Source organism: Coenobita brevimanus, chromosome 23 (genome assembly GCF_032717465.1).
Source record: "Coenobita brevimanus isolate Jiangsu-jjx chromosome 23, ASM3271746v2, whole genome shotgun sequence".
NCBI lineage: Eukaryota > Metazoa > Arthropoda > Malacostraca > Decapoda > Coenobitidae > Coenobita > Coenobita brevimanus.
In genome coordinates this window covers 57,133,499-57,156,252 of record NC_136976.1, presented here as the reverse complement: position 1 = coordinate 57,156,252, position 22,754 = coordinate 57,133,499, and the positions used below count along the sequence as shown (strand labels likewise).

The 22,754-nt window shown below is 41.3% G+C and overlaps 1 protein-coding gene across 1 annotated transcript in view; it reads left to right on the top strand.

The window, feature by feature from the left end:
• Positions 1-22,754, top strand: part of Cdc50 (cell cycle control protein 50A) — a 114,122-nt gene that overhangs the window by 79,048 nt on the left and 12,320 nt on the right. Inside the window, exons 4-6 of the mRNA XM_080267145.1 lie at positions 4,009-4,195; positions 17,356-17,490; positions 18,474-18,861. Of these exons, the coding sequence (XP_080123271.1) occupies positions 4,009-4,195; positions 17,356-17,490; positions 18,474-18,861 (710 nt within the window). The remainder of the gene's footprint in view (positions 1-4,008; positions 4,196-17,355; positions 17,491-18,473; positions 18,862-22,754) is intronic.

Genomic DNA, 22,754 nt, shown 5'->3' with positions numbered 1-22,754 from the left:
CAGCATACAGCAGCTCCCATGGAAGTCCATTTCTGAAGTCACATGAGAGAGCTTCAGGCATCACGACAAACAAGAAAGGACTCAAGAGACCCCTGATGTGCACCAACATTCACAGAAAACTCATCACTCAAATCTCCATTCACTCTCACCTGATTGTAGACATCTACAAACATACCCATAACCACTCTTACCAGCCACTTCATGGTCCTAGGCTTTCTCATTGTCCACTTCAACACGTCCAGTAAGACTCTGTCAAAGGCCTTCTTTAAATTAGCAGTACATAATACGGCTTCCTCTTCTCTCGTATATATTTTTCCTGAAGATGTTGGACAGTGAATATGGCATCAGTAGTCCTTTTGCCCAGCATAAACCCAAACTGCATATCAGCAATATTTACTCCTTCCTGTATCATACCTTCCAGCACTGTCCATTACCTTCAGTATCTGGTCCAGAAGTTTACCCATCCCATTATACACATTTACACTCACACTCTTCAGCCAGTCATCTGGGACAGCACACACATATGTAATCGAATTTATCAAATCAGTAACTAAACCCACTCATATATCTCCTGAAGTCTTCAACATTTCATCAGTCAACCCACACACACCTACCACCTTCCCCAACTCCATCTTGCTTATTACCCTGCTCACAGTAGCAGCATCAATCAAAGACCAAAGGTTAAACACTAGATCTGCTGACTCTAAAGCTTCCCAATTCCAGTCAAACACCTCATTCAACAACTTGATGATATGCTCTTTCCGAACATCTTTTGTATCCTCACTGTCCACCAGTACCCATCCTTCATAATTTTTCACACAATGCCCACCTGTGATATCCCTGTTTTCTCTCCCGTTATCAGATGTGCCAGCTAAATACCAAATTTTTCCTTTTGACACTATTTAGGCTATCCAGTAAAAGTCTCTGAGACTCAGATTTTGTCCTGTACACCTCCTTTCTGGCCCTACACTAGGCAGCCAAATATTTATCTCTATCACCCATTTTTCATTCCCAGAAAAGTCTTCTCTTCTCTTCAATTGCGGTTTCTACACCCTCATCCCGCCACTATGTTATTGTATGTCTTGGAGCCCCTTGTTCAACCACACACTGAATGAGATGGCTCTTGAGAGCTCTGAACTGCTCATTAACACTTTGTCTGCAGCTCCCTGTTCAGTCACTACCCTACTCATACTCATCTCGCTATAGAAGACATCCCTTACTTTGGTTTCTCAACTTCCATATTTTCTGTGTGGGTGCAGAGGTCCTTTTCTTTACTACCCGCTCCTTTAGTTCTATGTCATATATCAGTATTTTGTGTTCCCACATGCATTTGTCGCCCCCTAAAACTTAACACGCTTCACTAGCCTCCCATCAGCCTTCCTGAAGAGGAAGTAGTTAATCTGGCTACTGTTACCCCAGACTCATATGTAATCATCCTACTCTCTGTTTTCATAAAAAGTGTGTTGCACAGAATCATGTTCATTGCCTTACTCAGTTTGAGTATTCTTTTCCCCTCCATATTCCCCATAGTATATGCACATCACCTGTGCACCCCTTCATATCGATTCACCCACATGATCATTTCAATCCCCACAAAACTACAGTCTCATCATCCCTCATACCATCAACCACACATATCAAGTCATCCCAGAGTCTGCCGTTTTCTTCATTGTCCCCCACATGACCATTTCAGTCCCCACAAAACTACAATCTCATCATCCCTCATACCACTAACCACAAGTGGTGGGCATTAACAAGTCAATCATTAATCCGTTATTAACGAAGCTAATGTTTTTGTTAACGAGTTAAATAGTTAATTTGTTATTAAACTTAACGGATTAGCGGTAACCTCCGTTAACATTTTCCTTGATCCGTTAATCCGTTGATTATGTCCTAAAACAGGTCACTTTAGGTCAGAAATGCCTCGAATCGACATTTAAATTGTGAAATTGATAGTTTCATAGTTAGTGGTGAATAATACGATGATCAAAAATTAATACAAATCTTGTGTGTGTGTATCAGATCTAAGTTCATGTAAGGTAAATGAATGTAAATCTGAAGTTGTGAACCATCTGTTATATGATATAACAGATGGTTCACAACTTCACACAGGTTTCATAACGGCATACTTCAACCATGTTGCTGGAGAGAAAAAAATAATAGCAGCTGATAAAATGGTGAGAAATCAAGTAAATTCCCATAATGAATATTTCTACTACTGTCATATCACTCACTATCCAAAAATTCCATGCATACCATGCATGTACTGACACTGTACTCATTTATACTCGATACTCGAACATGTTATTGATACTGCAGGGTTTAAGAAAGGTGTTGGTAGTACCGACTCTAAGCCAACAGAATTTTGGAGTTTGGACTATGTAGGGATCATACTCATAGATTCAGTTTCACAGTGGTGGCGTCTCAGTCTAGTACATCTCAGTTGTCTGTAGTCGGCCAGGACAGAATGGATAGGCAGGAAAATGAGGAAACTGTTGTGGCTGAAGATGGTGATAACTCTGAGCTGTGTGAGAACCCCTGGCCGCATCTTGAAAAGTTTTTATTGTACATGAAAACAGAGGGCAACAGTTATATGTTCCATTGTAAGGTCTGCCTGCCTAAGCAGCATGAAGTCAGGGCCCACAAGTGCAGCAACAACAACATTAAGAGCCACTTCAGGAATAAACATCCTGCCAACTACACAGAGGTGGAGAAGGCTTGCAAGGCAGCATCTAATCGTGGCAGGAAGAGGAATTTCTCAAGCCTAAGTCAGTCCATTGATGAATCCACTCCACCTACTTCCATGAGGCTAGTCAAGCATCCTAAACAACTGGCGAATCATTTGCTAGAAGTGCCACTGAAGAAGTGGAACTTTAACTATATTTTCTGAATAATTTGGGGTATTAATAAAAATTTTCTAGCAACAAAAGTGTCTTTTATTAAAGAAAATCGAGTTTCATATGTAAAACTAGTGGATTAACAGATTAACAGTTAACTTCCAATAATTTTTGGCAGAATTAATAAGTTAACTGATTAACTTTAATGAAGCTAATTAGCTGACTAACGGATTATTGGTCAATGAAGCTAACGTTTTTCATTAACTTGCCCACCTTCCAGCCACACATATCAAGTCATCCCAGAATCTGCCTTTTTCTTCATTGTCCAAGCTAACCTGTAGAGTATACACCAATATAAATGTAATTTGAGTTTACCATACAATATTTTCACTGCTATAATCCTTTCATTTTCTTTCATTACATTCATGACACATTCTTCCCATTTCTCCATGACCAACACTCCCACACCACCATATCTGTCTACACTTCCCCTCCAAAGTAGCATATACCTGCAGTTCACCCCAGCATTGAATCTAACTGACCCTACCCTGAACCTAACTTCCTCTAAGCAGCAGACGTCAACTCCCCTCCTCCTCAGAGTCTCCACCACTCTCTCCCACCCCTTAGACTACCCACATTCCAAGATTCCACTCTGAGCCTTTTGGATGCTTTGGTTTCCTCGGGCTTGCCTATGCTTAGTTTCAATATTGTCATGGTTATTCAGCAAGTACAGAAGGAGACAGTGCCACAGCCTACTGTACTCCCTGCCAAATAATAAATCAGATGAACCACTTAAATAATATTTGTGATCATATTTTTTTTTTTTTTTTTTTTTTTTTACACTTGCAACTGCTCTTCATGTACATTTTTTGTTTACACTTTTTAACATAGCACAGCCACACAAGCCTGTTTACTTTATGGCTTTCATGCAGGCATAGGACAAAGATCTGATATGTTCATGCAGGCATAGGACAAAGATCTGATAAGTGAAAAACCAAGAATGAAAAAAAAAAATGAATAAATTAATAATATAATAAAATTCATTAATGGTTACTCATTGTAGGCATAACACATACATAAATGAACCAAAACACTAGAAAATATTGAAAGAAAGGTACAATACTCTGCATGAGCTTACTTAACTAATTCTGTATTCATCTAAACCTTACAGGTATATCTGTATTATGGATTGGACAACTTTTACCAAAATCATCGGCGCTATGTGAAGTCTCGATATGATAAGCAGCTCTTAGGCCAGAAGGTGACGTCTGTCCCTCCTGACTGTAAGCCCTTTGACAAGAATGTTGAAGGAAAAATTTATGCACCTTGTGGAGCCATTGCAAACTCCATGTTCAATGGTGGGTAACTTTATTAGTTTGTAAGTTTAATGATTACTGTATTGCAAATACATTGTGCACATTACCAAAATTGCTTTAAGTATTTTCATCATAGGGGTATTTGCCTTCTTAATGTGACTGGTAAAATATATGGTAGAATACTCATTGATAGGGTTAGGCATATGACAGAGGAGCTAGTTGGAGAAGAACAAGGGGGATTTAGGAAGGGAAAAGGGTGTGTAGATCAGATATTTGTTCTAAGATGTTTAGTGGAGAAGTATCTAGAGAAGGGAAGGAAAGTGTATGCTGCCTTCATGGACTTGGAGAAAGCTTATGACAGAATAGATAGGCAAGGTATGTGGAAGGTATTAAGAATATATGGAGTGGAGGGGAAATTGTTGAGTGCTGTGAAGAGTATATACGAGGGAGCTAGGGCTACGGTGCGAGTGGATGGTGAGCTGAGTGAGTTCTTTGATCTCAATGTGGGACTAAAACAGGGGTGTGTGATGTCTCCATGGCTGTTTAATATATATATGGATAGGGTTGTAAAGGAGGTGCAAGGTAGGGCAGTGGATGTGGGGGTGGCCCTAATGAATGAGGGTGAGATTTGGAAGCTTCCGGTGTTGCTGTTTGCTGATGATACAGTATTGTTGAGTGAAGATGAATGGGAGTTGCAAGGTTTGGTGAATGAATTTGGGACAGTGTGTAGGAGGAGGAATCTGAAAGTTAATGTAAACAAAAGTAAAGTTATGGTGTTTGAGAGGAATGAAGTCACAGAGTGTGCAGTGAGGTTGGATGGTGAGGATATGGAGAATGTGAGTGCATTCAAGTACTTGGGTAGTGTGATGAGTAAGGATGGAACTTTGGGGGATGAAGTACGTGAAAGGGTACAGCAGGGAAGAAAGGTTGTTGGTACACTGAAAGCAGTGATGAGAAATAGGGAGGTGAGTATGGAAGTTAAGAAGTCACTGCATGATGGTAATGTGATCCCTACCCTGACGTATGGAAGCGAGGCGTGGACCTTGCAAGAGGGGAACAAGTCAAGAGTGAGAGCAGTGGAAATGAGTTACTTGAGAGGAGCATGTGGAGTGATGTGGAGGGACAGGTTGACGAATGAAGAAGTGAAGGAACGTTGTGGGGTAGATGTGAAAAGATTAGGAGAAATACACTGAGGTGGTTTGGACATGTGGAGAGAATGGAGAATGAAAGACTGACTAAGAGGGTGTATGTAGGTGAGGTGGAGGGAGGGAGAGGGAGGGGTAGACCGAGGATGAGGTGGAGGGATGGAGTTGAGAGGTATATGAGGGAAGGGGGGGTGAGTTGGGGGGAGGGTAGTCAAATGGCGGGTGACAGAGTGACTTGGAGGCGTTTTGTCTGCGGCCACCCTTTGCGGGATTAGGGCGTCGGGCTATAGATATAGATAGATTTTTATCAGCCAAAAAATAAAGAAGCCAGAACATTACTTCCAAGTGTAAATTATGTTACCAAAGAGATAATGAAGATAGGTTTTTATTCTTTGGCTGAGGGAGTATCTCTACTGAATCTTAACCAGCATCATCATTATTACCATCATCATCATCAACATTTTTGTTGTCTTCTCCATCTTCAGTCATCATTGTTGAGACCTCCATCATCATCAACATAACCCCATTTCTTGTTAAGCAGTTGAACTGGTAGAACCCAGAAACAGGGAAGAGTGACAGTCATATACAGTGCACTCACTAGTTTCACGAATTGCACTTTTGCGAATAGTAGTTTCACGACGCAAAAGAATGTTCCTGGACAAGGAGTCTCACAATTTTACTGAGAGTTTCGCGAGCCCTGGCGGTGAGTGATCACACGCCTACTCATCTCCTCAATCACTTGTTCACGGCCACCGCTGCCTCGTTTGTGACATATCCCATGACACTTTGTATTGGGATCTCACGCTCACAAGACTTTCTGTCTTGAGTCTCTAGTTCATGTGTTGTGTACCACATGGAGAAGTTCAGGGAGCTCTTGCCTCTCCTGACATTGAGAGGACTCTCCCTACGTCCTAAGGGGTCTTTGTATGCAGCATGTGTTAGTGTAATGCTGTATCGTAGTGAGACCTGGGCAGTGAAGGAGGAAGGTATTCGCCGGCTCAGACGTACAGAAATGACAGTGATTAGGTGGATGTGCAGTGCGTCCCTGCGTCCAATGCTTGGAGGGGCTGGGTTTACAGTGGAAGAGTTGAGAGGTAGGATGGTACTGGAGTGTATTGGTGTTGTGATGAGGAGAGGTAGATTGAGATGGTTTGGACATGTGGAGAGGATGGGGGATGATAATTGGGTGAGGAAGGTGAGAAATGTTAATATTGGGGGTGGGGTTATGAGGGGTAGACCAAGAAAGACATGGGACGAGGTCATTAAGTGTGACCTCAGGGTTAGGGGACTGAACAGGGAGGCTGCAATGGATCGTGCAGCGTGGAGAGCCACCATTAGGTGACCAAGGCCGACACATGCAAGCATGTTGGAGCCTTTAAAAACGAACGAACGAATAAATTCCCAAATAAACACAGCTGTTTCTCTGAACCAGGACCTTTCTAAAATTAATCAGTGGGGACAAACAAATATGGTCTCATTTAATGTTCAGAAAACTAAATACATTAATTTCTCCAACAGAAAGAATCCCTCAGACTCTCACATAATTTTAAATGATATCAATATTCCCATATCCACTACAGTTGATATCCTAGGTGTTACTCTAAACTTCAGCCTAAGCTGGACAGCTAATGTTAAATCCCTTGCTAAAAATGCTTCCAAAAAATTGGGACTTATGTACAGAGTTCGTGAATTCTTCACTGATGAGCAGTTGGTCACAATATACAAAAGTCATGTGCGTTCCCAGATTGAATACTGTTCACCACTGTGGATTGGATGTGGAGTGGTTGCACTTAGGCAGTTGGACAAAATTCAAAATAAAGCCATTAGATTAATCAATAATCCCGCCATCACGCAAGACCTTCCTCCATTATCAGTACGTAGAGATGTTGCTTCTTTAGCATTATTTTATAGATATTTTTACCGTAAGTGTTCAGACGAACTGGCTTCAATTGTTCCTCCCCCTTCACATTTTCTCACAAAATACTTGGGCAGCTGGGAGCCCCCATGAATTCACACTCTCTCCCCCGCAATGCAGAACCTCTGCTTATCAAAATTCATTTATCCCCAGAACTACTACTCTCTGGAATTTGCTTCCTGGGGGTGTTTCCCACAAACATTTGATCCAGTTCAGTTCAAGTCCAGTTGTTATGGGTATTTTGTGAATGGAGGATGCCTTTAGGCACATGGACTTATTTTTTTCCCCTTTGTTTTTCCTTCCTCCATTCATTATCTATCAAAAAAAAAGAAAAAAAAATTACATAATGAGTGACCAGTGAGAAGATGTTGGAGGCAGGAGAACAAGTCAACGATGACGAAGTTCAAGAGGAACCATTACCTGTCACACCAGGTGAGCCAACATCTCACCAGATCACAGACTTGCTGATAACCACTGCTCGGTTGAAAGAGCAAATTGAGGAATGCGATGGGAGGCCAGAGATCAGGGGCACCTTCCTCCTGATGGTAGATAAACTTCTGGCTAATTACCAGGACCTTTTCAACACCAGAATTAATGCGCATCATCAGACTTTGATAACATCATTCCTGTCCTCCCTTATTCAACAAGTCCAGGCATTGGAGAACATATAGCTTAGGGAACACAACGGTACAGTGGACGAGGACATTGACGACACTAGTGAGCTTGGTGAATACCCACGGGATTTTGAGGGCTTTGATGTTGAGGCATCAGGAATTGGTGGTGTGGGGGATTCAACAGTGGTGGCAGGGAGCAGTCAGGGGGCAGATGGTAACTAACCACTGCTCCCAGCCTCGGAACTCATCTTCAAGCCTCATCAAGCAGTTCAACCTATGTGTCAGTGTTAGTAAAATTTAGTATTACGGTTCAGCAATATAATGCTGTATATGTCTGATTAAGTGTATATAGTTTACAGTAGGGGTATCATCATCATCATCTGGACCTCCTTGCCCACCCTAGGGCAGGGTCAGGAGTAGCAACATACAGAGAGCCCAATTTGAGATATTCCATCCATCACCATTCATTACCAGTGCCATCCCTCTCGCCATTACTCGTATTTTTACTTCTCTCATCACTCCATATATATATATATATATATATATATATATATATGCAGAGACTTCACTTCACCGTAAGATACGTATGCAAACTAACCACAGGAGAAATGAAAGGAACGACTGTGAGTACTTTCGTATTTTACATCTTCAGACAGAGTGAGACAGAAACATAAAGGGTAGAGGTCTTTTATGCACACCCGCAGCAGGTAGTGGCACACAGAACAATGGATGACCTGAATTTTTACCTGCGGCTTAACTTATGGTCACCTGCAGCAGGGAGTGGAACACAACAAAGGATGACCTGAATCTAAAAATGCACGTGACAAAGGAGGAGGGAGTAGGAGGGGAGGAAAGGGGAGTGAGAGGGAAGGGGAAGGGGAAGGGGGAGGGGAGGAGAGGAAGGGGGAGGGGGAGAGGGGGGAGGGAGGAGAGGATAAATACTGCTGCTTAACTTAAGACCTAGAGGATTAATGCTTGGTGTGTCTCACACAGGTTTGACTACACCACCAGGAGATGACAGGGAACAATCACTTGTTAGTCTGGGGGATAATTCAGACATTGTTTACAAAATCCCTTGTAAAAGCTGTAACAAATTTTACATAGGACAAACTGGAAAAGATTTGGAAACTAGAATCTCACAACATAAATACAGTGTAAGGACAGCCCAACAGAGTAGTGGTTTATTTCAGCACAGAGCATCCAGTGATCACCATATTGACTGGACAGGCTCCAAGATTCTAGCAAGATCAAAAAGCTTAGATGAAAGAAATGTAATAGAATCTTGTCTAATTTCTGGCACATATGAAAAGAATGTAAACATGAGCTATGGTAATTTTAAGTGTGATAAATTGTTAACTGAATTTATTTTAAAGCAGTATCCCCCAGACTAACAAGTGATTGTTCCCTGTCATCTCCTGGTGGTGTAGTCACACCTGTGTGGGACACACCAAGCATTAATCCTCTAGGTCTTAAGTTATGCAGCAGTATTTATCCCCTCCTCCCTCCCCCCTCTCCCCTCCCCCTTCCCCTCCTCCCCTCCCCCTTCCCCCTCCCTCCCACTCCCCTTTCCTCCCCTTCTACTCCCTCCTTTGTCATGTGCATTTTTAGATTTAGGTTATCCTTTGTTGTGTTCCACTCCCTGCTGCAGGTGACCATAAGTTAAGCCGCAGGTAAAAATTCAGGTCATCCATTATTCTGTGTGCCACTGCCTGCTGCGGGTGTGCATAAAAGACCTCTACCCTTTACGTTTCTGTCTCACTCTGTCTGAAGATGTAATATACGCAAGTACTCACTGTCGCTTCTTTCATTTCTCCTGTGGTTAGTTTGAATATATATATATATATATATATATATATATATATATATATAAGTAATCCCTCCAATATCCGACGTAATAGAGCCATAGGCAGGTCCGGATAGTGGTCCTGTCCGGATATTGGGCCCCAGCTTATGGACTTGTACTTATGGACCTTAACTCAGAGAAACACCTATACAACTCCTTCTGGACATGCATTGCACCTATTTAAGACCCAAATCACACCAATAAGGGACATAAAAGACTGAAATAAACACAAAAGAACCATAAAATGAGGTTTTAGAGGTGAGTTTATACAATATTAAACATTCTGGGTACTTACAAGTCCCTGGCTCCTGGACTGGTTTGAACTGCCAGTTTGCAGTCCACAGTTAATCCTCTGCACTCTAAATTCTAATTTCTTAACACTGCACAACACTGTAAATTCCTGTGTGTTCTAGTGGCGAGGTATTGCAATTTATTCACTGTTTATTCCCAAAAAACAATTACCTGTGGCTTGCACTGCTATGAGCATCTGCTCTCGATCAGAGTTAGACTGTGACTGTTGATGATGGTGGGGTAACAGAGTTGCCAGATCGCACCAGCCACATTACCAATCTCCTGAACTTTCATTACCAAATTTAACTTTTCATTACCATATTCGTAAAGCTAGCATTTATTCTTCACTAATTATATATACAAGTGGAAATGCATGTAATCACTCTCCTTATAATTAACACCATGTTGATTGTTTTCATGCTATGTAGGGTAGCAGATTAATCGGAGAGAGCAAACAATCCACCATCTCCATCCTGTGTATCCTCATACATGTGAAAAATCCATTTGGTAATGCATTATTCTGATTAATTACCAAACAAATTTTTCATTACAAATTGGCCCACACTTGGTAATGAAAAATACCAAATGGCAACCCTGACAGGGGAAGGGGGAGGAAGGAAAGTGTGAAGGGACCATGGTGTAACAGCTGTTCGGCGCCAGGCAGCAATTTCAAATTACGGGTGGGAAAAAAGTCAGATTTTTTTTTAATTTTTTGCGTTTTTTGGCCCATTTTGGGAATATTGGATCCTGGGACGATTATGTCCGGTTAGTGGGGATGTTCGGATATTAGAGGGATTACTGTATATATACATATATATACACTGTGTGTAAGAAACGGAATCTAAAAGTGAATGTAGGGAAGAGTAAAGTGATGGTCTTTGAGAGAGGTGAAGTCAGTGAATGTACAGCGAGGTTGGATGGTGAGGAATTGGAAAATGTGAGTACGTTTAAGTACTTGGGTAGTGTGATGAGTAAGGATGGAGGTTTGGAGGGTGAAGTGCTTGAAAGGGTACAGCAGGGAAGAAAGGTTGCTGGTTCTTTGAAAGCAGTGATAAGAAACAGGGAAGTGAGCATGGAAGTGAAAAAGTGACTACATGACAGTATTGTGATACCAACTCTAACGTACGGAAGTGAAGCTTGGATGATGTTGGAAGGACACAAGTCAAGAGTGAGAGCAGTGGAAATGAGTTATTTAAGAGGAGCCTGTGGAGTCACATGGAGAGACAGGCTGACGAATGAGGATATAAAGGAGCGTTGTGGTGTGGATGTGGATGTGATAGGAAGCGTTATGAGGAACACACTGAGGTGGTTTGGCCATGTGGAGAGGATGGAGGGTGAAAGACTGACGAAGAGAGTGTATGTGAGTGAGGTGGAGGGGGGAAGAGGGAAGGGGAGGCTGAGGATGAGATGGAGGGATGGGGTGGAGAGGTATATGAGAGAGGGGGGTGTGAGTTGGGAGCAGGGCAGTGAAATGGCGGGGGACAAGGCGACTTGGAGGCGATTTGTTTGTGGCCACCCCAAACGGGATTGAGGCATCTGGCAATAGGTAGATAGATAGATATACTGTACTGTTTATATATATATATATATATATATATATATATATATATACCTACCTACCTACTGCCAGACGCCATAATCCCGTAAGGGGTGGCCATTTGACTTTGAGTTAGTTGTTTTATGGGGAGGGGCATTAACCCTCCACCAACCCACTTGTTGACACGTAGGGAGCACGTATGGTTTAGTTATATGGTTACCACCCAGCGTTGTAAATGGTTTCTTGGCTTACAGGAAACCATTAGGCTTGTCACTCAATGTAAAGCCACCTGTAAAGGAAAGAAAAGCAATAAGAAGTGACAGGAAAGATGGGAGAAATCGGAAGAGAGGAGGGCAGGTACAGAAAAAGAATGATAAAGGCTAAGGAAGGAGTAGGCAGCACTACATCAAGTGAGTGGATGATGGTCTATATATATATATATATATATATATATATATATATATAAGGATTTTCCAGGAACTCTTGCCAAGATATATCTGCATATGTAACAGAATTTGACAGAAAAATTAGCCATCTTAAGAGACAGAAAATTTTAATACCAGAGATTGCTCTTGCAATGCAGCTTTTGTATGGTGCAGGTTTAAATTCTAATGACAGGAAAATTGTCTTGACAACTGTTGACTTTGAGAAGAAGGATGATTTGTTGTTTCAAATGAAATGTGGCCTGAAGAAATATTTTGGTAAGGAAATGACACCTATATCTAAAATCTGCACAGAGGTGACAAAGATTAGTATTAAACCTGAGCTGGTAGAAATGGTAGAAGATGTAAATGCTGTGAGGAATTCTCATATATCTTGGAAACCTAAGAAAAGTGGAAATGTGTCACAAAGTGCTGGTACTGGTAGTTTTTATAAACCTCAGTCATCAAATTGGAGGCAAGATAACGCTGCAGCTGTAGGGCCTAGGAGAAGTAATCCTCTAGATAGAGATGGTAATCCTACAAGGTGTAGAATTTGTGATTCAGTTATGCACTATGCCTCCAGTTGTCCTCACAGAAAGAAACTTGCTCAAGATAGGAAACAATCAAGACATGTAAATGTGACTGAGGGTGAATGCAGAGAGGATGTGGAAGATATTGTGTTCATAGTGGATAATGGTATGAAAGATGATAAAATGAGAGCTTTGGTAATTGAATCTTTCAACTGTGCAGTACTTGACTCTGCTTGTACGTCTACTGTATGTGGTAAATACTGGATAGATTGTTATTTAAGCTCACTAAATGAAAACAGCTTAAAGAAAGTCAAAGAATCTAGCAATAGTACAGTATTTAAATTTGGTGATGGAGAGAAAGTAACTTCACTCAAGAAGATTCAATTTCCATGCACAATTGCTGGTAAGAGTGTCAATATTTTATCAGATGTTGTTGATAAAGACATTCCTTTACTGTTGGGAAAGCCATCCAAGATGAAAGCAAAAATCAAGTTAGATTTTGGTAATAACTCTGCTGAGATTTTTGGAAAAAATATGATGTTGAATTGTACACCTTGTGGTCATTACTGTGTCCCTTTGATTGACACCACCTCTGAAGTAAATGTTAACCAAATAATGATGACAGAAAAAGTTGACACAGCAGAGAACAAAAGAAAGAATGTATAGAAACTGCACCACCATTTTGGTCACCCAACTGTTAGGAGGTTAAAACTTCTTTTGAATGATGCTGGTATTCAAGATGAGGAGTATTTAAAATTAGTAGACATTATTTCTGAGAAATGTGATATTTGTAAGAAATATAAAAGAAATCCATCTAAGCCAGTAGCAAGTCTACCTCTTGCTCGGGATTTTAATGAATGTGTAGCAATGGATTTGAAGGAGTGGAGGAAAGGCCAGATTTATTTTTTGCACCTTATTGATGTTGCCACAAGGTTTAGTAAAGCAGGTGTTCTGTACTGTAAAGATAAGAAGACCATTATTGATGAGGTTATAAGGTTGTGGATTGGGACTGGTTTAGGTTGTCCCCAGAAATTTTTGACAGACAATGGTGGAGAATTTGCAAATCAAGAGTTCAAAGATATGTGTGAGAACCTTAATATTAAAGTAGTAAATACTGCAGGTTACAGTCCTTTTAGTAATGGGCTGTGTGAAAGGAATCATTCGGTAGTTGATGATATGGTAAGGAAAATCATAGCAGATGAGCCTGATTGTGATTTAGCTACAGCCCTCTTCTGGGCTATCCATGCCAAGAATTGTTTACAGATGTGTAATGGTTTCAGTCCTGGTAGAAACCCAAAGTTGCCATGTGTATTAGATGATGATCCACCAGCTCTAGAAGGTACAACAATCAGTGACACTTTTGGAAAACATTTAAATGCTTTGCACTCTACCAGAAGAGCTTTTGTGATGTCTGAGACTTCTGAAAAAGTAAAACGTGCACTTAGACATCAAGTAAGATCATCAGGAAAGATATTTTCTAATGGTGAATATGTATACTATAAGATGAGGACAATTAGTGGAAGGGCCCTGGGATTGTCATAGGCCAAAATATTAAAGTAGTATCGTTTATGCATGGCAACTCCTTGCTTAGGGTTCATGCTTCAAAAGTGATTGAAAGTGACTACATGATTCAGGATGACAATATAGTAAATGAAGATGTAGATGCAGATAAACTGAGTAACAAAGTAACTAATGCCAAACCTAATGGGAATGTAGGCATAGATTATATGAATGATGAAAGTGAGGCTGAATGTGATGAAAGAAATTTAGATCTAATAAGTGGTACAGATGAATTCAATACCAATATTGAAGGAATGATAGAGAGAAACCGAATATCCTTACTCAAACCTGGTGAAAGAGTGACTTACCAACTCACTGGTTCTTCAGGGTGGAAGTCAGGGACTGTCATAAATTATGCAGGAAAAAGGTCAATTGATAAGAAGTACTGGTTTAACTTTCAACCTGATGATGGTGATCCTTATTCTCTACATTGGTCTAGGGCAGTAGATGACTGGACCTCTATACCATGTGATGCTGATATTGTCCAAAAGGAGGCTTTGAGTGAAAGAGAATGTATGATAACTTCTAATGATTGTAATGAGAGAAGAATCGCAGAGGCCAAGGAGAGAGAATTAGAAAACTGGAAAAATTTTGATGTTTATGAAGAAGTTCTTAACACAAGACAAAGTAGTGTGTCTGTAAGGTGGGTGTGTACTGAAAAACAAGACTGTCATGGTAAACCTGTAACCAAAGCCAGGTTAGTTGCAAGAGGATTTGAAGATTTTGGGTGCATTAGAACCGATTCTCCCACAGTTAGTAAAGAGGTTCTAAGGATATTCTTAGCAATTATGGCATCTAATCAGTGGCAATGTAATTCCATTGATGTGAAGGCAGCTTTTTTGCAGAGTAAAGATTTCCATCGTGAGTTTTATTTAAAACCGCCTAAAGAAGTAGACTCATCAGGCCAGATTTTATGGAAATTAAAGAAATGTGTTTATGGTCTGAATAATGCCTCGAGAGAGTGGTATCTTACTGTATAAAAGTTGCTTCACACTCTGGGTTGTGTTCAAGTTAAGGCTGACCCTGCAGATTTTTACTGGTATGATAACAATAAACTATCAGGTCTCCTACTTATGCATGTGGATGATTTTATCTGGGGAGGAACACAATTATTTGAGAATGCTGTGATCAACAGAATCAAGGAAAAGTTTAAGATAGGACAGCAGGCAGTGAAGGCTTTCAGGTACATTGGACTAGACTTAAAACAAAGTGAACAGGGCATTTCTCTTGACCAGAAGGTTTATATGAATGAAGTAAAGCCAATTACAGCTAAAGGTGGCAACAGGAATGACAATTTAAATGAAACTGAAACAGAGGAGCTAAGAAATCTGATAGGCAAACTTGGTTGGATAAGTAATCAGACCAGACCTGATATTAGCTATGATGTCTTAGAGCTTAGCTGTAATATGAAGCATCCTGAAGTTGAAGATGTAATGAAAGATAATAAGTGTGTTAAAAAACTGAATAATGAAGACTGTAACTTACTTTTTCTAGCTTTAGGCAGCTTGAAGAATTGTAAACTTGTAACATACAGTGATGCCTCTCATGCAAACCTACCTGATAGGTCATCTAGTGCAAGGGGCTATGTAGTATTTTTTGTGGGAGAAAATGGGAGAACCTGTGTCTTATCATGGGAGATCAAAAGAGTGGTGAAAAGCTTATTAGCAGCAGAGACTCTTGCTACTAGTGAAGCTGTTGATGCAAGCTACTATCTTGGTCAAATACTTTCTGATATTTTGTATAATGGGAGCCTTGTGAATAAGTTTCCAATAATTTGTAATGTTGACAACAAATCACTGTATGACAATGTACACTCCACAAAAAATGTGGCTGAGAAGAGGTTGAGAATAGATTTGGCCATAATCAAACAAATGATTCACCAAGAAGAAATGTGTATGAATTGGTTAGAATCTAGCTCTCAAATTTCAGATAGTTTGACCAAGAGAGGAGCCAGTGTTAAGCCTTTGATACAAGCTGTGTCGAGAGGTTTGTTGTAGGCTAATATGTACCAGTGTATGTACATACTATGTACATATTTTACCTTTTTTTTTTTTTAATGACAGGGAATGTGTTAAATATTGATTAACAATAATAGTTACTTTATGTTTGTATTTTTATATATTCCGCGATTGTCAGTGCACTTTTGTTTTTATTCAATGATGTATACATAGCAAGAATGGAGGGGAAGGCGTGAGGCTGGCCGTATGGGCGGTCACTTGAATGAAGAGTTCCTGTAGTCTACATGAGTCTGCTTATCCTCTATGCTTACTAGATCTACCGTTTAACAGTACGGACGTGAGTTCCCAGTCGTTTTTGGCAATTTACTCGAGAACTATGAGGCGTATTAGGTCATTAGAAAGCTGGTGAAATTCTGCATAATATTATGCAATAAAAACATAACGTGCGAGAAAAAATCAGTTTTAGAGCTCCTTGGTTTTTTCAAAAATGGCTTTCAGTTTTTGGCTATTTTCTCAAAAACTACAAATCATATCAACACCGGATTTGTCTCTTTAGAAAGCTGATGAAATTCTCTATCAAAACTTCTGATAACATTTTCCTGTATGATGGAAAACATTTGAATGGTGATGTTGGGAAGTGAACGTGATGTAGCGAAATGTTTATTTACGGCCGCCTAATGTTGTTTTATTCGTGTTTTCCTGTTTTTTTATGGTGCTTATCAGCTAGAACAAACATCAACGAATAAGATGACATGGGTTTCATGGCAGTATATTGATGTTTGGGTGGCGAAAATAAGGAGAGAATACGTGTTATTTGCCGTGCGCAGGCGGCCGGGCCGGGCGCCTTCGCAGAAAGAATCATGCTCCGGAAAACTTACTGAAACTTTCCGTGCGCAAGAGGGTTAATTGCCCATTAAACCACCAGGCAGGATAATCTGATTATATGGTTGCCACCCAGTGTAGTAAATGGTTTCCTGGTGTACAGGAAACTATTTGGCTTGTCAGTCAGTGTATTTTTGCAAGGCCTAGAAGCCCTTCATCACACCAACAGAAGATGGTTCCACGCTTAGTCACCTGGCAGTGCTTGGGCATGCATACCATATCATTCATACTGGCATGTTACTGAGTCTCTAAGATCATTTAAGACTTAACAAAATTCAAATCCTCAAGGTTGTTGTTCCATACCTCAGCCAGGGAAGTTGTTCCATACCCTAGCCAGGAATCAGGTGCATGATTCTGCAGTCAGCAGTTCACTTCTCTACTACCTGATCACCACCTTCATCTTTGTTGCCATTAGTAACACTGAATTTCAGAGTGACAGTGCACAGCCTTTATATAATTTATTCATAATAAAACAAAAGTTATATTTCGCTGGTTCTCTCCACAGACACGCTAAGGCTGATTGAAATCAAACCCAACAGTGATGAGAAGAACGTGAGTCTGCTAAATACGGATATTGCATGGCCATCAGATCGCAAAATAAAGTTCAAGAACCCCCCTGGAGCTTTGAATGAGACTGGTGGTAAGTTCAGTTTCATGCTTTTATATTATCAGTATTGTGATCCCTACCCTGACGTATGGAAGCGAGGCGTGGACCTTGCAAGAGGGGAACAAGTCAAGAGTGAGAGCAGTGGAAATGAGTTACTTGAGAGGAGCATGTGGAGTGACATGGAGGGACAGGTTGACGAATGAAGAAGTGAAGGAACGTTGTGGGGTAGATGTGGATGTGGTTGAAAAGATTAGGAGAAATACACTGAGGTGGTTTGGACATGTGGAGAGGATGGAGAATGAAAGACTGACTAAGAGGGTGTATGTAGGTGAGGTGGAGGGAGGGAGAGGGAGGGGTAGACCGAGGATGAGGTGGAGGGATGGAGTTGAGAGGTATATGAGGGAGGGGGGGGTGAGTTGGGGGGAGGGGAGTCAAATGGTGGGTGACAGAGTGACTTGGAGGCGTTTTGTCTGCGGCCACCCTTTGCGGGATTAGGGCGTCGGGCTATAGATAGATAGATAGATAGACCTTCTTGAGAGAAAAGGAAAGAAGATTAATAAAAAGTGACAGGAAAAATGGAAGAATAGGAAGAGAGAATGGCATACACAGAAAAAGAATTATAAAGGTGAAGGAAGAAGTAGGGAACACTACATCAAGTGAGTTGATGATGGTCGGCAGCACTACATCAGTTGAGTTGATGATGGTCGCCACCACCTATTACGAATTAACATATCATGTAGAAACTTGTTTCTCCAGTAATATGCATTTGCAGGTTTGTGATTCTATTCTAAATACCATATACCTGTGTATATGCATTGGCAGGTTTGTGATTCTGTTCTAAACACCATATACCTGTGTGCTAATTACATGTATGTATTCCCACTCACACTAAAGAATGAGGGGAGAGGGCTGAACATATTTTTATTAGCCTCGATTGTCTGACTTTTCAGCTTATCTAACCAGCCCTTCTTCCATGTAGATCTACATTACTCTCTAAGTATGCTCTTGTCTTGCAGCCTTTAAAGGTACAGTGCATCCACTATACTGGACAAAGAATGTATGGGAGTTGGACCCAGAGAATGATAAGAACAATGGCTACGAGAATGAGGACCTTATTGTTTGGATGCGAAGCGCAGCCTTCCCAACTTTTCGCAAGTTGTACCGTCGGATTGACCACTCAACAGAAGGCTTTAAATTTGGCTTTCCTGAGGGTGAATATGTTCTGGAAGTGGACTATAACTATCCTGTGTACGAGTTTGGTGGGAAGAAGCGTATGATCCTCTCCACCACCAGCTTCCTTGGTGGCAAGAACAGCTTCCTTGGCATCACTTACATCACTGTTGGCTGCATCTGTCTCCTTCTTGGCATTATCTTCCTCATCATTCACATCAAGTTTGGCAAAAGGTGAGTTGTCGTCCACTCTGCTCTGTCTGCTTCATTCTGTAATGCTCTGACTACCAGGCATTCTGTCAGCTGAACAAAATTGTTTGATGTTTGTCTGCTTGAAACACCTGTATGGGAAAGAAGAAAAAGGAGGAGGCAATAGGCCAAGAAGAATTCTGTTGGATGGCTATTGTAAATGAGTGTGTGAGAGAGTTAGGTATGGAAGTTGATGAAGCTAAGGTGTTGACAGGTAACCAAAATGGATGGATGAAGTAAATGCAAACATGCACCTGACAAAGGGTGACTTGCCTTTTTTAACCGTGTAGTCAATGGACTGACTCAGTCTGACAGGTTGATGAAAAAAAAAAAAAAGTACAGATTGCTTTGCTTGTGAGATGGAGCTAGGATTTCGAGGGCACGAATGGTATGTGGGTAATTGTGTGGCTTATAATGCTGATTGATGGTTCTGCACTGGTGCTTTTTCTTTCTTTGTGTCTAGATCCTGCCTTGTCCCATCTTTTAGGCAGGAATTATGGTTTTCATGCTGATGATGGGTCCATAGCTCGGACTGGATTAATTGAGATGATTTTTAATTTCTAGATTGCCAGACATTCCCTTCCCCTCTTATTACCTAAATTAAATTTCTTAGTGTTAGACAGTATAGAATAACAAGGTGACTCTATGATTGCAAAAGTGTGAAAGAGTGAGAAGCACTGGAAGTATGTGGTGGTACATTTGCTTACTGCAATATAGGCAGCTCACCTGTAACATCCCACTTTGGTCAGCAACAGTCCGAGTATTATAGAGAATGCAAAACCATCGTGCAAAAAAGGAATTTGGTCAGGACCACTCCCAGAGGTACCCCTACTGACCTCAGGACACCTGCCTTAAGCCTCTCAAGCTGGCTAAAAATACCATACATTCACAGGGAAGCTTCTGTCTCAGTATCTTTTGCCAGATGCCTCAGTCCTGTAAGGGATGGCCACAAACAAATCGCCTCCATGCCGCTCTGTTCAACTCCATTTCACTGCCCTGCTCCCAGCTCACTCCCCCCTCTTTCATATACCTCTCCACTCCATCCCTCCATCTCATCCTCAGCCTCCCTCTCCCTATCCCCCTGTTCTCCTCTTTCACATACCCTTTCCTCGTTAGTCTCTCGTTCTCCATCCTCTTCACATGGCCAAACCACCTCAGTGTATTTCTCCTAATGCTTTCTATCACATCTACATCCATACCACAACGCCTCTTCACTTCCTCGTTTGTCAGTCTGTCTCTCCTCATAACTCTATATACTCCTTTCAGATAACTCATTTCCACTGCCCTCACTCTTGACTGGTGTCCTTCCAACAAGGTCCAAGCTTCACTTCCATACATTAGGGTTGGTATCACAATACTGTCATGCAGCGACCATTTTACTTCCATGCTCACTTCACTATTTCTTATCACTGCTTTCAAAGAACCAGCAACCTTTCTTCCCTGTTACCCCTTTCAAGCACTTCACACTCTAAACTTCCATCCCTACTCATTACACTACCCAGGTACTTAAATGCACTCACCTTTTTCATTTCCTCCTTATCCAGCCTCACTGTACATTCAGTGACTTTATTTCTCACGAAGACCATAACTTTACTCTTCCCTACATTCACTTTAGATTCCATTTCTTACACTTTCCCCCAAACTCATTCACCAAGCCTTGCAGTTCCCCTTCATCATCACTTAGCAATACAATATCATCTGCAAACATCAGTACAGAGCGTTTCCAAACACTGCTTTTTCTCATTAGGGCTGCTTCAGCATGCACTGCTCTACCTTGACCTTTTTTATTATAACCCCATCCATACACAGACTGAACAACCATGGAGACAAGACACATCCTTGTTTCAATCCAACATTCAGATAGAAAAACATACTCAGTTCACAATCCACATGCACTGCAGCCTTAGCACCCTCATACATACTCTTCACAGAATTCAACAACGTCCCATTTACTCCATATATTCTTGATATTGTCCACATTCCTTGTCTGTCCACTCTGTCATATACTTTCTTCAAATTCATGGAGGCCTCATATAGCTTCTTTCCCTTCTCTAGAAAATTGTCCACTAAAGACCTAAGGATGAGTATTTGATCTACACAACCTCTTCCCTTCCTAAAACCTCCCTGTTCTTCTCCAACGAATTCCTCTGTTATTTCCCTAACTCGGTCAATAAGTATCCTACCATATACTTTGCCTGTTACACTAAGCCTGGATAGGTTCATATACTCTCTCCAAATTAATGAAGGCCTCATATAACTTCTTTCCCTTCTCTAGAAACTTTTCCACTAAAGACCTAAGGATGAATATCTGATCTACACAACCTCTTCCCTTCCTAAAACCTCCCTGTTCTCCAACTAATTCCTCTGCCATTTCCCTAACTCTGTCAATAAGTATCCTACCATATACTTTGCCTGTTACACTAATCCTGGATAGGCAGCCTTACCGACCATAACACTGTAGGAAGCCTGGGGTAGAATATCATCATCAACATCATCATTATCATCATCATCATCCAGACCTCCTTTCCCACCATAGGGCAGGGTGAGGAGTAGCAACGTCTAGACAGCCAAAGTTTGCCCAGTCCAATTTGCCACGCTTCCATTCACTCATCATTCAAGCCCCTGGAATCCTGGCTCTATCTGATACGCCAGAAACTTTAACCACATTCTGTAGCTTTACATAAACGTATCTGTTAGAGTCAATCTAACAGATACGTCAAAGGGGTGCCAAATCCCTGATCGTGCATTCCATCTCATAACATTCATCCAGCCAGCTCGATCTCTTGTCAGTCCCTTAGCTGCACTGACTTCCATAACCCTCTTCATCACACACTCATCCACCATATCCCTTCACCTTCTCCATGGCCTACCATATCTCCTCCCTCCTTCAAATTCTATCTATCTATTGCCAGATGCCTCAATCCTGTTTGGGGTGGCCAAAAACAAATCGCCTTCACGTCGCCCTGTCCCCCGCCATTTAACTGCCCTGCTCCCAACTGACACCCCCCTCTCTCATATACCTCTCCACCCCATCCCTTCATCTCATCCGGCCCCCCCCTCCCTCTTCCCCCCTCCACCTTACTCACATACACTCTCTTCGTCAGTCTTTCTCCCTCCTTCAAATTCATTCATGGAAAAAAAAAAAAAAAAATGGTCATTATGCATTTAATGAGCTGCAAAAATACAAGAAAAACTTGGAACCATTGCTCTTTCATTGTAACCCAAACTCAAATAACAGATCCTTTTCTAAGTATGAAAAAATAAAAATACTGTACACAGTGCATATTTTGGAGGCAGTGCTTCTCAGTACCTTGGACAGCAACCTGGAGTATCTAATTCCCACAGGCACAAGCACCTAAGAGCAGGGGTAGAAATATGACACCTCCACCTGTGGAAGAGGGTCATTGGACAGGTGAAGATAGTGGGAAGCAGAGATTTGCCACCCACATAATTACCATGTGACAGTCAATGGGAAATTATTAGGTCAGGTTGCCTGTCCTGGTAAACAGTAACCTGGGGTGTATAATTCCCACAGGCACAAAAAAGGCACCTAGGAACAGGGATAGAAATAAGACACCCCCACCTGCAAAGAGGGTCCAAGGGCAGGTAAAGATAGAGAGAAGCAGAGATTTGCAGCCCACATAGTTACCATGTGACAACCAGTGATGCAATTAGTGGGAAATTATTACCCCATGTTGCCTGTCCTGGGCTAAGAAGACAAATGCCCTTATGATTACCACACACTTCTTTTTCCCCATTTCCTTTGTTCAGGGGAATAATAATATCTGACTTCTAATCATCTGGGACTCTACCATCCTCCCAGGCCAATCTGCACAATTTCCATATCCATTGTACTACCATCTCTCCCCCATGCTTCA